The sequence below is a fragment of the Triticum urartu genome, chromosome 5 (assembly GCF_003073215.2).
Source record: "Triticum urartu cultivar G1812 chromosome 5, Tu2.1, whole genome shotgun sequence".
Taxonomy (NCBI): domain Eukaryota; kingdom Viridiplantae; phylum Streptophyta; class Magnoliopsida; order Poales; family Poaceae; genus Triticum; species Triticum urartu.
In genome coordinates this window covers 581,368,604-581,386,017 of record NC_053026.1, presented here as the reverse complement: position 1 = coordinate 581,386,017, position 17,414 = coordinate 581,368,604, and the positions used below count along the sequence as shown (strand labels likewise).

The window sequence follows — 17,414 nt, the reverse complement described above, 5'->3', positions numbered from 1 at the left end:
TTAGTAGAACTAAAACCGGGTACATGATGTGCGGTTTCAGTACTACTAGGTGTAAGGAGGAGGTTAGCCTTGATGGCCAGGTGGTACCTCAGAAGGACACCTTTCGGTATTTGGGGTCAATGCTGCAGGAGGATGGGGGTATTGATGAAGATGTGAACCATCGAATCAAAGCCGGATGGATGAAGTGGCGCCAAGCTTCTGGCATTCTCTGTGACAAGAGAGTGCCACAAAAGCTAAAAGGCCAGTTCTACAGGACGACGGTTCGACCCGCAATGTTGTATGGCGCTGAGTGTTGGCCGACTAAAAGGCGACATGTTCAACAGTTAGGTGTGGCGGAGATGCGTATGTTGAGATGGATGTGTGGCCACACGAGGAAGGATCGAGTCCAGAATGATGATATACGAGATAGAGTTGGGGTAGCACCAATTGAAGAGAAGCTTGTCCAACATCGTCTGAGATGGTTTGGGCATATTCAGCGCAGGCCTCCAGAAGCTCCGGTGCATAGTGGACGGCTAAAGCGTGCGGAGAATGTCAAGAGAGGGCGGGGTAGACCAAATTTGACATGGGAGGAGTCCGTTAAGAGAGACCTGAAGGATTGGAGTATCACCAAAGAGCTAGCTATGGACAGGGGTGCGTGGAAGCTTGCTATCCATGTGCCAGAGCCATGAGTTGGTTACGAGATCTTATGGGTTTCACCTCTAGCCTACCCCAACTTGTTTGGGACTAAAGGCTTTGTTGTTGTTGTGTTGTTGTTGAATCATGCGAAGCTTTATGTAACTTGTGCCAATGTTCAAAGGTACAAAAAAGAGATTACCAGTATTGCCTAACCACACATGGTGGTCAATCCCCAAATTCAAACTATGCTTCGCTAGATTGTGAGCCTCGAAATTCGAACTCCTAAACTCATGCACAAAAGTACAGGAAATAAACGAGGAATTGTGATCTATGATTTCATGCAGAATAGCTCCATAGATAGCCGGCGTTTTGTTCTTGATGTCGTCCACTACGACTTTTCAGTCAAAAGCGACATGTATCATGCGAATATTAAGATCTTTAGCAAGCGCTAAAGCCTCTCTGACTGCTAATGCTTCGAGCGTTGATGAGTCCCTGGTTCTCTTGATAACCAAAGCTGATGCACCATGAAACATACCAGCTTGATCACGGCATATAGCAGCAGCAACTCCACATCCTCGGTTGGCTACGATCGCCGCATCCATATTGATCTTCGCATACGAGTCAGGTGGTGCAATCTAGTGACTAGGTCTCGCCGCTTGCTGTTGTATCTGTCTACTGCCCACAACAGAGATAGTTTGCAAGTCTGCTATGTATGTTTTGATGAATTGGTTAGTTCCTTGGGGGCTCTGAAAAACTCCCTCATAGATAGCCTTGCGCCATGCTCTCCATGTGGCCCAAAGGGTGACCACCAATAGGACAAACTGCTCGTGCGATAGTTGATCATGCATCTCTAGCAGCCAGTGTTTCGCGTTTTGGATTCGTGTTCATATCAGCAGTTGCACCACTTCATCCTCCGAGAGCGCCCATATACACCTTGACATAGTGCACTCCAAGGGTGCGTGTCTCCATGAGTCTTCCCTCCCGCACAGCAAACACTGATGAGTTTCTGACATGTGCTGCTGATGCAATAGGTCCACTGTCGGCATAGTGTGCCTCGCCAGCCGCCACAGGAAGACCCTAAGTTTGGAAGGTACATTTATATTCCACAATGTCGTCCAGTCCCTTCGGTTAGCGTTCAGTGTCGAGCCACCCGGGGTCTGTTCCAGCCAGTCCCCTCGTTCCTTCTTCCTGGTCATGACCATCTGGTATGCTGAACTAACTGAAAATCTGCCGCTCCTCTCGGCTGACCAGGCCCAAAAATCCTCTACTGCCCTGGTGCATATCGGTATGGACAAGATGGCTTCAGCGTCGAACCGCACAAAGGTGGTCCGGATCAGTTCCTCCTTCCACGACGCTGTGGTCGAATCTATAAGTTCGGCCACCATCTCGGGCGGGTTAGGAGTGAGAGCTGTGATCGGTCTAAAAGGTCCAGTCCTCTGTAACTAATTATCTCTCCATATATTCGTTGTTTGCCCATTGCCAATACGCCTAATAATGCCTTGCTTGAGAATGTCTCTTCCATCAAGAACAGCCTGAAGGAAATATGCCCTAGAGGTAATAATAAAGTTATTATTCATTTCCTTATATCATGATAAAGGTTTATTATTCATGCTAGAATTGTATTAACCGGAAACATAATACATGTGTGAATACATAGACAAACAGAGTGTCACTAGTATGCCTCTACTTGACTAGCTCGTTAATTAAATATGGTTGTGTTTCCTAACCATGGACAAAGAGTTGTCATTTGATTAACGGGATCACATCATTAGTTGAATGATCTGATTGACATGACCCATTCCATTAGCTTAGCACCCGATCATTTAGTATGTTGCTATTGCTTTCTTCATGACTTATACATGTTCCTATGACTATGAGATTATGGTAACTCCCGTATGCCGGAGGAACACTTTGTGTGCTACCAAACGTCACAACGTAACTGGGTGATTATAAAGGTGCTCTACAGGTGTCTCCAAAGGTACATGTTGGGTTGACGTATTTCGAGATTAGGATTTGTCACTCCGATCGTCGGAGAGGTATCTCTGGGCCCTCTCGGTAATGCACATCACTTAAGCCTTGCAAGCATTGCAATTAATGAGTTAGTTGCGGGATGATGTATTACGGAACGAGTAAAGAGACTTGCCGGTAATGAGATTGAACTAGGTATTGGATACCGACGATCGAATCTCGGGCAAGTAACATACCGATGACAAAGGGAACAACGTATGTTGTTATGCGGTCTGACCGATAAAGATCTTCGTGGAATATGTAGGAGCCAATATGGGCATCCAGGTCCCGCTATTGGTTATTGACCGGAGACGTGTCTCGGTCATGTCTACATTGTTCTCGAACCTGTAGGGTCCGCACGCTTAAGGTTTCGATGACAGTTATATTATGAGTTTATATGTTTTGATGTACCGAAGGTTGTTCAGAGCCCCGGATGTGATCACAGACATGACAAGGAGTCTCGAAATGGTCGAGACATAAAGATTGATATATTGGAAGCCTATGTTTGGATATCGGAAGTGTTCCGGGTGAAATCGGGATTTTACCGGAGTACCTGGAGGTTACCGAAACCCCCCGGGAGCTATATGGGCCTTAGTGGGTCTTAGTGGAAAAGAGAAGAGGTGGCCTGAGATGGGCCGCGCGCCCCTCCCCTCCCTTGGTACGAATAGGACAAGGAGAGGGGGCCGGCCCCCCTTTCTCCTTTCCCCCCCTCCGCGAATCCTATTCCAACTAGGATTGGGGGGGGGAATCCTACTCCCGGAGGGAGTAGGACTCCTCCTGGCGCGCCTCTCCTAGGCCGGCCGCACCCCCCCTTGAGCCTTTATATACGGAGGCAGGGGCACCCCAGAGGAACACAAGTTGATCCACGTGATCATATTCTTAGCCGTGTGCGGCGCCCCCTGCCACCATAGTCCTCGATAATATTGTAGCGGTGCTTAGGCGAAGCCCTGCAACAGTAGTACATCAAGATCGTCACCACGCCATCGTGCTGACGGAACTCTTCCCCGACACTTTGTTGGATCGGAGTCCGGGGATCGTCATCGAGCTGAACGTGTGCTAGAACTCGGAGGTGCCGTAGTTTCGGTGCTTGATCGGTCGGGCCGTGGAGACGTACGACTACATCAACCAAACGCTTCCGTTGTCGATCTACAAGGGTACGTAGATCACACTCTCCCCTCTCATTGCTATGCATCACCATGATCTTGCATGTGCGTAGGAAATTTTTTGAAATTACTACGTTCCCCAACAGTGGCATCCGAGCCTAGGTTTTATGTGTTGATGTTATATGCACGAGTAGAACACAAGTGAGTTGTGGGCGATATAAGTCATACTGCTTACCAGCATGTCATACTTTGGTTCGGCGGTATTGTTGGACGAAGCGGCCCGGACCGACATTACGCGTACGCTTACGCGAGACCGGTTCTCCCGACGTGCTTTGCACATAGGTGGCTTGCGGGTGACAGTTTCTCCAAGTTTAGTTGAACCAAGTGTGGCTACGCCCGGTCCTTGCGAAGGTTAAAACAGCACCAACTTGACAAACTATCATTGTGGTTTTGATGCGTAGGTAAGATTGGTTCTTGCTTAAGCCCGTAGCAGCCACGTAAAACTTACAACAACAAAGTAGAGGACGTCTAATTTGTTTTTGCAGGGCATGTTGTGATGTGATATGGTCAAGACATGATGCTGAATTTTATTGTATGAGATGATCATATTTTGTAACCGAGTTATCGGCAACTGGCAGGAGCCATATGGTTGTCGCTTTATTGTATGCAATGCAATCGCGCTGTGATGCTTTACTTTATCACTAAGCGGTAGCGATAGTCGTGGAAGCATAAGATTGGCGAGACGACAACGATGCTACGATGGAGATCAACGTGTCGCGCCGGTGACGATGGTGATCATGACGGTGCTTTGGAGATGGAGATCACAGGCACAAGATGATGATGGCCATATCATATCACTTATATTGATTGCATGTGATGTTTATCTTTTATGCATCTTATCTTGCTTTGATTGACGGTAGCATTATAAGATGATCTCTCACTAAAATTATCAAGAAGTGTTCTCCCTGAGTATGCACCGTTGCGAAAGTTTTTCATGCTGAGACACCACGTGATGATCGGGTGTGATAGGCTCTACATTCAAATACAACGGGTGCAAAACAGTTGCACACGCAGAATACTCAGGTTATACTTGACGAGTCAAGCATATGCAGATATGGCCTCGGAACACGGAGACCAAAAGGTCGAGCGTGAATCATATAGTAGATATGATCAACATAATGATGTTCACCAATGAAACTACTCCATCTCACGTGATGATCGGACATGGTTTAGTTGATTTGGATCACGTGATCACTTAGAGGATTAGAGGGATGTCTATCTAAGTGGGAGTTCTTTAAGTAATTTGATTAATTGAACTTAAATTTATCATGAACTTAGTACCTGATAGTATCTTGCTTATGTATGTTTGATTGTAGATAGATGGCCCGTGCTGTTGTTCCGTTGAATTTTAATGCGTTCCTTGAGAAAGCAAAGTTGAAAGATGATGGTAGCAATTACATGGACTGGGTCCATAACTTGAGGATTATCCTCATTGTTGCACAGAAGAATTACGTCCTGGAAGCACCGCTGGGTGCCAGGCCTACTGCTGGAGCAACACCAGATGTTATGAACGTCTGGCAGAGCAAAGCTGATGACTACTCGATAGTTCAGTGTGCCATGCTTTACGGCTTAGAATCGGGACTTCAACAACGTTTTGAACGTCATGGAGCATATGAGATGTTCCAGGGGTTGAAGTTAATATTTCAAGCAAATGCCCGGATTGAGAGATATGAAGTCTCCAATAAGTTCTATAGCTGCAAGATGGAGGAGAACAGTTCTGTCAGTGAGCATATACTCAAAATGTCTGGGTATAATAATCACTTGATTCAGATGGGAGTTAATCTTCCAGATGATTGCGTCATTGACAGAATTCTCCAATCACTGCCACCAAGCTACAAGAGCTTCGTGATGAACTATAATATGCAAGGGATGAATAAGACTATTCCCGAACTCTTCGCAATGCTGAAAGCTGCGGAGGTAGAAATCAAAAAGGAGTATCAAGTGTTGATGGTCAACAAGACCACTAGTTTCAAGAAAAAGGGCAAAGGAAAGAAGAAGGGGAACTTCAAGAAGAACAGCAAGCAAGTTGCTGCTCAAGAGAAGAAACCCAAGTCTGGACCTAAGCCTGAAACTGAGTGCTTCTACTGCAAGCAGACTGGTCACTGGAAGCGGAACTGCCCCAAGTATTTGGCGGATAAGAAGGATGGCAAGGTGAATAAAGGTATATGTGATATACATGTTATTGATGTGTACCTTACTAATGCTCGCAGTAGCACATGGGTATTTGATACTGGTTCTGTTGCTAATATTTGCAACTCGAAACAGGGACTACGGATTAAGCGAAGATTGGCTAAGGACGAGGTGACGATGCGCGTGGGAAACGGTTCCAAAGTCGATGTGATCGCGGTCGGCACGCTACCTCTACATCTACATTCGGGATTAGTATTAGACCTAAATAATTGTTATTTGGTGCCAGCGTTGAGCATGAACATTATATCTGGATCTTGTTTAATGCGAGACGGTTATTCATTTAAATCAGAGAATAATGGTTGTTCTATTTATATGAGTAATATCTTTTATGGTCATGCACCCTTGAAGAGTGGTCTATTCTTATTGAATCTCGATAGTAGTGATACACATATTCATAATGTTGAAGCCAAAAGATGCAGAGTTGATAATGATGGTGCAACTTATTTGTGGCACTGCCGTTTAGGTCATATCGGTGTAAAGCGCATGAAGAAACTCCATACTGATGGACTTTTGGAGCCACTTGATTATGAATCACTTGGTACTTGCAAACCGTGCCTCATGGGCAAGATGACTAAAACACCGTTCTCCGGTGCTATGGAGAGAGCAACAGATTTGTTGGAAATCATACATACAGATGTATGTGGTCCGATGAATATTGAGGCTCGTGGCGGATATCGTTATTTTCTCACCTTCACAGATGACTTAAGCAGATATGGGTATATCTACTTAATGAAACATAAGTCTGAAACATTTGAAAAGTTCAAAGAATTTCAGAGTGAAGTTGAAAATCATCGTAACAAGAAAATAAAGTTTCTACGATCTGATCGTGGAGGAGAATATTTGAGTTACGAGTTTGGTGTACATTTGAAGCAATGCAGAATAGTTTCGCAACTCACGCCACCCGGAACACTACAGCGTAATGGTGTGTCCGAACGTCGTAATCGTACTTTACTAGATATGGTGCGATCTATGATGTCTCTTACTGATTTACCGCTATCGTTTTGGGGTTATGCTTTAGAGACGGCCGCATTCACGTTAAATAAGGCACCATCGAAATCCGTTGAGACGACGCCTTATGAACTATGGTTTGGCAAGAAACCAAAGTTATCGTTTCTAAAAGTTTGGGGCTGCGATGCTTATGTGAAAAAGCTTCAACCTGATAAGCTCGAACCCAGATCGGAGAAATGTGTCTTCATAGGATATCCAAAGGAAACTATTGGATACACCTTCTATCACAGATCCGAAGGCAAGACTTTTGTTGCTAAATTCGGAAACTTTCTGGAGGAGTTTCTCTCGAAAGATGTGAGTGGGAGGAAAGTAGAACTTGATGAGGTAACTGTACCTGCTCCCTTATTGGAAAGTAGTACATCACGGAAAACTGTTTCTGCGACACCTACACCAATTAGTGAGGAAGCTAATGATAATGATCATGAAACTTCAGGACAAGATACTACTGAACCTCGTAGATCAACCAGAGTGAGATCCGCGCCAGAGTGGTACGGTAATCCTGTTCTGGAAATCATGCTGCTAGATCATGATGAACCTACGAACTATGAAGAAGTGATGGTGAGCCCAGATTCCGCAAAATGGCTTGAAGCCATGAAATCTGAGATGGGATCCATGTATGAGAACAAAGTATGGACTTTGGTTGACTTGCCCGATGATCGGCAATCAATTGAGAATAAATGGATCTTCAAGAAGAAGACTGACGCTGACGGTAATATTACTGTCTACAAAGCTCGACTTGTCGCAAAAGGTTTTCGACAAGTTCAAGGGGTTGACTACGATGAGACCTTCTCACCCGTAGCGATGCTTAAGTCTGTCCGAATCATGTTAGCAATTGCCGCATTTTATGATTATGAAATTTGGCAGATGGATGTCAAAACTGCATTCCTAAATGGATTTCTGGAAGAAGAGTTGTATATGATGCAACCGGAAGGTTTTGTCGATCCAAAGGGAGCTAACAAAGTGTGCAAGCTCCAGCGATCCATTTATGGACTGGTGCAAGCCTCTCGGAGTTGGAATAAACGCTTTGATAGTGTGATCAAAGCATTTGGTTTTATACAGACTTTCGGAGAAGCCTATATTTACAAGAAAGTGAGTGGGAGCTCTGTAGCATTTCTGATATTATATGTGGATGACATATTACTGATTGGAAATGATATAGAATTTCTGGATAGCATAAAGGGATACTTGAATAAGAGTTAGAGTTTTTCAATGAAAGACCTCGGTGAAGCTGCTTACATATTAGGCATAAAGATCTATAGAGATAGATCAAGACGCTTAATTGGACTTTCACAAAGCATATACCTTGACAAGATTTTGAAGAAGTTCAAAATGGATCAAGCAAAGAAAGGGTTCTTGCCTGTGTTACAAGGTGTGAAGTTGAGTCAGACTCAATGCCCGACCACTGCAGAAGATAGAGAGAAAATGAAAGATGTTCCCTATGCTTCAGCCATAGGCTCTATCATGTATGCAATGCTGTGTACCAGACCTGATGTGTGCCTTGCTATAAGTCTAGCAGGGAGGTACCAAAGTAATCCATGAGTGGATCACTGGACAGCGGTCAAGAACATCCTGAAATACCTAAAAAAGACTAAGGATATGTTTCTCGTATATGGAGGTGACAAAGAGCTCATTGTAAACGGTTACGTTGATGCAAGCTTTGACACTGATCCGGACGATTCTAAATCGCAAACCGGATACGTGTTTATATTAAACGGTGGAGCTGTCAGTTGGTGCAGTTCTAAACAAAGCATCGTGGCGGGATCTACATGTGAAGCGGAGTACATAGCTGCTTCGGAAGCAGCAAACGAAGGAGTCTGGATGAAGGAGTTCATATCCGATCTAGGTGTCATACCTAGTGCATCGGGTCCAATGAAAATCTTTTGTGACAATACTGGTGCAATTGGCTTGGCAAAGGAATCCAGATTTCACAAGAGAACCAAACACATCAAGAGACGCTTCAATTCCATCCGGGATCTAGTCCAGGTGGGAGACATAGAGATTTGCAAGATACATACGAAGCTGAATGTAGCAGACCCGTTGACTAAGTCTCTTCCACGAGCAAAACATGATCAGCACCAAAGCTCCATTGGATTCGTGTTCATACTCAGCAGTTGCACCACTTCATCCTCCGAGAGCGCCCATATACACCTTGACATAGTGCACTCCAAGGGTGCGTGTCTCCATGAGTCTTCCCTCCCGCACAGCAAACACTGATGAGTTTCTGACATGTGCTGCTGATGCAATAGGTCCACTGTCGGCATAGTGTGCCTCGCCAGCCGCCACAGGAAGACCCTAAGTTTGGAAGGTACATTTATATTCCACAATGTCGTCCAGTCCCTTCGGTTAGCGTTCAGTGTCGAGCCACCCGGGGTCTGTTCCAGCCAGTCCCCTCGTTCCTTCTTCCTGGTCATGACCATCTGGTATGCTGAACTAACTGAAAATCTGCCGCTCCTCTCGGCTGACCAGGCCCAAAAATCCTCTACTGCCCTGGTGCATATCGGTATGGACAAGATGGCTTCAGCGTCGAACCGCACAAAGGTGGTCCGGATCAGTTCCTCCCTTCCACGACGTTGTGGTCGAATCTATAAGTTCGGCCACCATCTCGGGCGGGTTAGGAGTGAGAGCTGTGATCGGTCTAAAAGGTCCAATCCTCTGTAACCAATTATCTCTCCATATATTCGTTGTTTTCCCATTGCCAATACGCCTAATAATGCCTTGCTTGAGAATGTCTCTTCCATCAAGAACAGCCTGAAGGAAATATGCCCTAGAGGTAATAATAAAGTTATTATTCATTTCCTTATATCATGATAAAGGTTTATTATTCATGCTAGAATTGTATTAACCGGAAACATAATACATGTGTGAATACATAGACAAACAGAGTGTCACTAGTATGCCTCTACTTGACTAGCTCGTTAATTAAATATGGTTATGTTTCCTAACCATGGACAAAGAGTTGTCATTTGATTAACGGGATCACATCATTAGTTGAATGATCTGATTGACATGACCCATTCCATTAGCTTAGCACCCGATCATTTAGTATGTTGCTATTGCTTTCTTCATGACTTATACATGTTCCTATGACTATGAGATTATGTAACTCCCGTATGCCGGAGGAACACTTTGTGTGCTACCAAACGTCACAACGTAACTGGGTGATTATAAAGGTGCTCTACAGGTGTCTCCAAAGGTACATGTTGGGTTGACGTATTTCGAGATTAGATTTGCACTCCATTGTCGGGAGAGGTATCTCTGGGCCCTCTCGGTAATGCACATCACTTAAGCCTTTGCAAGCATTGCAATTAATAAGTTAGTTTGTGGGATGATGTTATTACGGAACGAGTAAAGAGACTTGCCGAGTAAGAGATGAACTAGGTATTGATACCGACGATCGAATCTCGGGCAGTAACATATACCGATGACAAAGGGAACAACGTATGTTGTTATGCGGTCTGACCGATAAAGATCTTCGTAGAATATGTAGGAGCCAATATGGGCATCCAGGTCCCGCTATTGGTTATTGACCGGAGACGTGTCTCGGTCATGTCTACATTGTTCTCGAACCCGTAGGGCCCGCACGCTTAAGGTTTCGATGACAGTTATATTATGAGTTTATACGTTTTGATGTACCAAAGGTTGTTCAGAGTCCCGGATGTGATCACGGACATGACGAGGAGTCTTGAAATGGTCGAGACATAAAGATTGATATATTGGAAGCCTATGTTTGGATATCGGAAGTGTTCCGGGTGAAATCGGGATTTTACCGGAGTACCGGGAGGTTACCGGAACCCCCCGGGAGCTATATGGGCCTTAGTGGGCCTTAGTGGAAAAGAGAAGAGGTGGCCTGAGATGGGCCGTGCGCCCCTCCCCTCCCTTGGTCCGGATAGGACAAGGAGAGGGGGCCGGCCCCCCTTTCTCCTTTCCCCCCTCCGCGAATCCTATTCCAACTAGGAATGGGGGGGGGGGGAATCCTACTCCCGGAGGGAGTAGGACTCCTCCTGGTGCGCCTCTCCTAGGCCGGCCGCACCGCACCCCCCCCTTGAGCCTTTATATACGGAGGCAGGGGCACCCCAGAGGAACACAAGTTGATCCACGTGATCATATTCTTAGCCGTGTGCGGCGCCCCCTGCCACCATAGTCCTCGATAATATTGTAGTGGTACTTAGGCGAAGCCCTGCGACAATAGTACATCAAGATCGTCACCACGCCGTCGTGCTGACGGAACTCTTCCCCGACACTTTGCTGGATCGGAGTCCGGGGATCGTCATCGAGCTGAACATGTGCTAGAACTCGGAGGTGTCGTAGTTTCGGTGCTTGATCGGTCGGGCCGTGGAGACATACGAGTACATCAACCAAACGCTTCCGTTGTCGATCTACAAGGGTACGTATATCACACTCTCCCCTCTCGTTGCTATGCATCACCATGATCTTGCATGTGCGTAGGAATTTTTTTAAAATTACTACGTTCCCCAACACAGCCCTCCATATCTGTGATGGGTGATGGCCTAATTCTGCCTCCAAGAAGCTTGTGTTAGGAAAATATGCAGCCTTCAATATCCATGCACTGAGAGAGTTTGGATCTTTCAGTACTCTCCATGCCTGACGCGCCAACAAAGCAAGGTTAAAGATTTCCATGTCCCTAAACCCCATGCCGCCAAGATACTTCGGCTTTGTCATAACATCCCAAGATACCCAAACTGCCTTCCTCTTTCCTTGTTTACTCCCCCACCAGAACTATCGGATAATGGATTCAATGTTTTCACATAGACATTTGTGCTATCGCCTGAGACGACTCCGAAAGGCGGGTGTAGCTCTGGGCTTTTACATGGTGTGGTTGGTGGTGGGGGTGTCGGCCGGCCGGCCGCTGCCTATGAAGCAGATGTTTATGTTTTTTACAGCCCAAGCGTATCTTGTTTACGCCAGCAAGATAAAGTTGACATGTCCCGGTGATGTCGCGTACTCAACTGGTAACTTATTCAACTTTTCAACCACACACAATGGCCATACCTGGGCTGGGCTGTCGGTTTCGTAGATGCGATGCGGGTATCTTATTCTCAAGTATACCACGGTTGGGAAAACTAATCAACCACGTTTTCCACGAAATTAAACAAATGCAGAGCGGTGAAAACGACTTAAACCTCCTCCTTCTTCTTCTACGTCGATAATAACAACCTCCAACCGTTGGGGCCGGGCGCCTAGCTCCGGTGCAAACGTGTACCCCGTGTACTCCAGTGTGTCACCGAGCCAGTTCAACATTCTAACGTCAATGCCCCGACTCACTTGCCCAACATGTCCTCATAGTCTCCAGCAGGAAACCTCCGTTATGCAGTGCTAAAGATTTAGGGTATTTCTCCGCCGCGGTAGCAAATAGCCAATACCTCTTCCACGGCCGCAGCGGGGAGAAATCCACAAAACCTTTGTCATGGCAGCCGTTTGAACTAGTTTTCAGAAAACCTTTCAGAAACTATTCAAATCAACTCCAAAATAGATAACTCTCATAGCAACTCGAGCTAACTTTTGACAGTGAATGGAATTGGTCCGATTTGGTCCAGACGATAGCTGAATTGTCTCCTCTCTTCTATATACATACACAGCAGCACACAAGCAGTCATTGTTCAGCATCCCAAACCGCTCGTCTCACGTTTCTACACAACTTACATGCAAGTATCATCAGGCCTTGGTGGCGGGGGAGCAGAGGCGCTGGAGGTGCCTCTCGACGACGTCGAGGCCACAGAGCTCCTTGACGTCGGCCATGGTCGCCGGCACATCCATCTGAAATGTCAGTGGCGAGTTGACCGAGAATTCCCTCCTAGCCGCTCTGATGGCCTCCCGCATGGCGCAGTGCACCGATGCCGCCAGCAGCAGCGGTGGCTCGCCGGACGCCTTGGAGGAGAGTACCCGCTTCTTGTCGCGCGCGCTGCTGATGAGCTCCACGTTGAACTGCTTTGGGATGGTGTCCACCGTGGGGATCTTGTACGTCCACGTGCCATCGTTCACCACCAGCCCGTCGGCGTTCGTCGTGTACTCCTCGTTTGTGAAGAACCCAACCCCTTGCACAAATGCGCCCTCCACCTGATCCATCAACCAAAAATAATTTCAGATTACAGCAATCTTCCAGCAATCAGCTGACTGTGTCGATTGGCAGCGAGCTCACCTGGCCAAGGTCCACCGCCGGGTTCAGGCTCTGCCCGCAGTCGTACACGAGGTCGCTCCTCAGGATCGTCGTCGCTCCAGTCAGAACGTCGATTTCCACCTCGCTGACGGCGGCTCCGTAGTTGAGGTATTTTACAAAGGCTGGGTCGGGTGTCCAGAAGGCATGTGCCGACAGGTTCAGGCCCGCCATTTTCACCTGGGCGATCAAGGAGCTCCATGGCACCGCTGCGCCGGACTTGGCCTCGAGACCCTCTTTGATGGGCCTGAGACGCTCGACGAGCGCGGTGCACGACTGCCGGACCGCCTCACAGCTGGTCTCGGAGGTGGTGCTCCCGCCGGTGAACCCGCTCTGGATCATGCTCAGTGAGTCAACCTGGATCACGCGCACCTTATCGAGCAGCCCATCGGCGTCAGGGCAGAGCTCCCCAAGCCCGAACGCCGTCATCTGCTTCACCTTGGTATACAACCCCTGCCCGAGCTCCACGCCGCCGACCTCCACAGCGATTGAGCCGTCGTTCAGGATGGACACCTTCCCAGGCGTCGGCCGAAGGGACACCTCGTAGGTGATGGGCACACACGAGATGCCGCGCTTCCTCCACCTGCTCCCGCCATTGAACCATTCAACTGCCTCCGCCCTGCTCCGGTACTCTGACGACGAGGCCAGCTTGTCGAAGATGTCGACGAGGCTGTACGTGGGGGCGTCCCCCGCGGCATCACCGTAGAATTTCGTGAGGCTCTCAACGCTGTGGAGGTTCGTCCTACGGATGGCGTTGGGGTTGGCTGCAAGCACGGATGCGACGTGCTCGATGATGACCTCCGCGATGAAGGAGCCTTGCACATCGCCAGGCGCCCGCATTGCGGACTTTGACGAGACGTTGGTCTTGCACAACTTGATGTCGAAGGCAAGGGCACCCCAGTTGTACTTCTTCAAAGCACCGATGGTGCAACCCGGCATCAAAGGGCTCAAGTCTGGTGATATCCCGGCATTCATCCTGAGGTCGACGTATAGTGCCGTGACTGTGCCGTCCGATTTGAACCCAACCGAGTATTTCACCTTCATCGGGTGCCGCCCACCTGCCATGATCATGTCGGTCTTGCGGTCGAGGTACATCCTGACAGGGCGCCGCAGTTTGAACGCTGCAAGTGCACACGCACATGCGACCTGAAGAACACACAACAATTTCATTACATTCATAAATTTATGCCCATGTTGTTATATAATGGGGCACTTACATAGGACCCTTTCATTGCCTTTCCACCAAAGCCGCCTCCAACTCTTCTGGTGATTATGCGAACATTGTGGTACGGAATGCCGAGACAGTCCGCGACGACATTCTGCGTGATCTCGGGTAGCTGTGCCGAGGAGTAGACAGTGATGCAGTTATCTTCGTCAGGGATGGCCAATGCGGTCTGCGTCTCCATGTAGAAGTAGTACTGTGATTCAAGTTTTATCTGTCGGAAATTAACAAAAGATACTCGGTGTCAGTATTTCGGCCTTGCCTGAAACTAAGAATGCAGCCTCCTAAATCTCTACTCCTAATGGAGCAGTTGGTAGTCTCGCTTTCAGGTTTTTTTTCGTCCCACCACTTTCGTCCGGTTTTTTTTCGTAGGTTAACCGTCGTAGATTTTTGTCGTCGCCTCCCTCACTTCATCGGTTTATTTTCACTTCACTCTCTCACACAACGAAAAAAACTGAACGGATCAGAACTTTCCATACTGACGCAAATTATTTAGTAATGTCTTTATGTAAAAAAATCAATCACAATCAATCTCTAAAGATCAAATCTAAATTAATTAATCTTCATAACGTTTGTTTCCTTCCGAATCAAGTCCATAACTTTCTTTCCTTGTTTGGGCAGAAACTGTTTGGTAGCAGAGATTAGGAAGCTTCCTATGAGTGTAGTAATAGGAAGTATTCTTTTTCTTGATGATTCATTTCCATGCATGATGATAGTAAATTAGGCCAACATTCACCACTATTTATCAACGTCGTCAATCGTATCCATTCCTACCAGTTTTAAGGGAATTTGCTCGCTATGTCTTTTTTAAGGGGATCCGCTCGCGAAGTCGTCGTCGCACATTATTTTCACAAGCAATTCCCCTAAAAAAGGCGTGGGTATTGGTAGTTGAACGCCCGCAAGGTTTTCCGCCTGTCCCATCCTCGTGCTGTGCCGCCGCCACCCGCCGAATTTCCAGCCGCCCGAGCCCGTTAACTTCGCCAGCCATCGGGTCGACTGCCCCCGCCCCAAACCCCCATCCCCGAGCACTAGCTATCGTCGTGTTGCCGCCCCAAGCTCCACGCCACCGGGAACGAATCAAGCGCCGTCCTGACACCGCCGTCGCCGGCCCAACACCTCCAGCCTTGCATGGACAGCTTCAATGTGCAGTCTCCCTTGTTGTCTCACCTTCTGCCAGCGCATGCAGCGGCGGGGTTGGACGCGTGCGTGCTTGCTAGCTTGCTCTCCGCGCGTATGTACTTGCTCTGCGTGCGTCGCACCGGCCAATGCGCATGATGCGTGTGTGCCTGCTTTTCTATATGTGTATGCCAGCATGATGCGTGTGTGCGTTGTTGTGTGTGTATGATATAGATGGCCCGAGTGTGTGCATGCTGTGCTCTGCTCTCTGCTGATCTATGTGTTGGTGCTCCTGCTATATGTTCATGCCATAGAAATGAAATTTCTGTTAATCTTCTGACATGTTGAGTTGGTTCTCTCTGTCTTTTGAGGGGGTGAATGCAAAGCAGTCTATTAAGCCAGGCACTATTGCTGAGCTAAATTGAGAAAAAAATATTGATAGCCATAGTTGTAGTTTAAGTAGTAGCGAGTTGTCTGATATGTATAAAGAGCCCGTTGCAATTGAGCCCGTTGCTAAATTGACAAAAAGGTCGCCAGTGTCACTTGATATGTATGAGAATATTAAATGTATTATTAACATGATTAATATTAAACTCTTAAAGTTAATGTGGCCCCGTTGCAACGCACGGGCGTTCTTCTAGTATCAAGTGTGTACCTCTCCTGATAGTATCTTGTGATCCGCTTCAGACATCCCTTGGTCAAAGTCCCCAACTGGCTTTGGAGCCAAAAATGGGAGAACAGGGAAGTAGCTATTATGTTGGATGGCGTCCTCTATTGTCAGAATTGGCGGCTCAAGATTCTCGGTGCTATACTCAATGATGGCTTGCTTCGCTGCCATATAGGCGTACTTCTGTGTTTCAGCGATCTGAGTGATGGCAAAGAAACATGATGATGCGATAAGTTCAAATGACCTCTTAGAATTCGGGGTACAAATATACAACTGCTGGTTATGCATTTTTCTGAAATTGAGCTCAAGTGTTTCAGAAGTAGGTACCACAATGCCAATATTCTGACCAGCAAATTCAGACACCGGATCACCGAAAAGCGCTTCGTCTCCTAGCATCGGGAAGGCGGATCCAACATTTCTTCCACCAGCTGGAATGTCCTTTGCGGAGATAACCGTGATGACCTTTTGGGAAGCCAACGATGATTTGAAGTTGACACCTTTTATATGGGCATGAGGGTGTGTGCTGTAGATAAATGCTCCGTAGAGACAATCCTTGGGAGCTGGGATGTCATCAACATACACAGCCTCCCCTGAACAAGACCAAGAATATTGTCAAGTGCATATTTCAGAATAGAAATGCAGGGATGAAGCATATCAGATGGTCCTGCACTGATGGACCAATGTACACAAGTAACTACCAAATGATCTGAGTCTTCAAAAAAAGAAAAGATCTTGATTTCAACTATGCAGAAGAAAATATAAGTTATATTAACGTAAACTTTGTAAGAAGCTCAAGCTATGGAAAGCTAGAAATTCAAGTGCCAGGTCTAGTACATACACAGCTATAGTGAAAATTAATTGAATGAAACACTTGCACTAAATACTGGAATAAGAGTTTAGGAGTATACCAGAAGCTTGCAGCTCCGCCCCAGCTTTCGTGATTGGCTTGCCGACAGGTTCGTATTCATCATTGAAAACCAGTTCTTGCCTTGAGCGAATTGGCAAGCCATCGCTGGCAACCTCATCTTGCTTCTCAGGCGATGACTTGGCACATGAGCCATTGGGAGCAATATACTTTGCAGGTTCATTCAGGTTGTTACTAAGTGAAGAAAGGAAACTGAACAAGAAACTGACCGCCAAGCTGACTCTGTACTCAGGGTGTGTGGTGCCTTCTGACGGCGAGATAACATCTTTCAGCGACTGAACCGCTTCAAGTATCACAGGTGCACTCGCTGGTTTCCCCTTCAGGAATTC

The 17,414-nt window shown here is 47.0% G+C and overlaps 1 protein-coding gene across 2 annotated transcripts; it reads right to left on the bottom strand.

Moving 5' to 3' along the window:
• Window positions 1-12,459: 12,459 nt before the first annotated feature.
• Window positions 12,460-17,414, bottom strand: LOC125510934 (indole-3-acetaldehyde oxidase-like; the record flags this gene model as incomplete). Of its 2 annotated transcripts, XM_048676224.1 has the most annotated exon segments (6): window positions 12,460-13,058; window positions 13,141-14,301; window positions 14,373-14,591; window positions 16,149-16,358; window positions 16,488-16,750; window positions 17,069-17,414. In XM_048676224.1, coding segments are annotated over 6 exon segments (2,601 nt in total), but the record flags the coding sequence as incomplete, so codon positions are not given.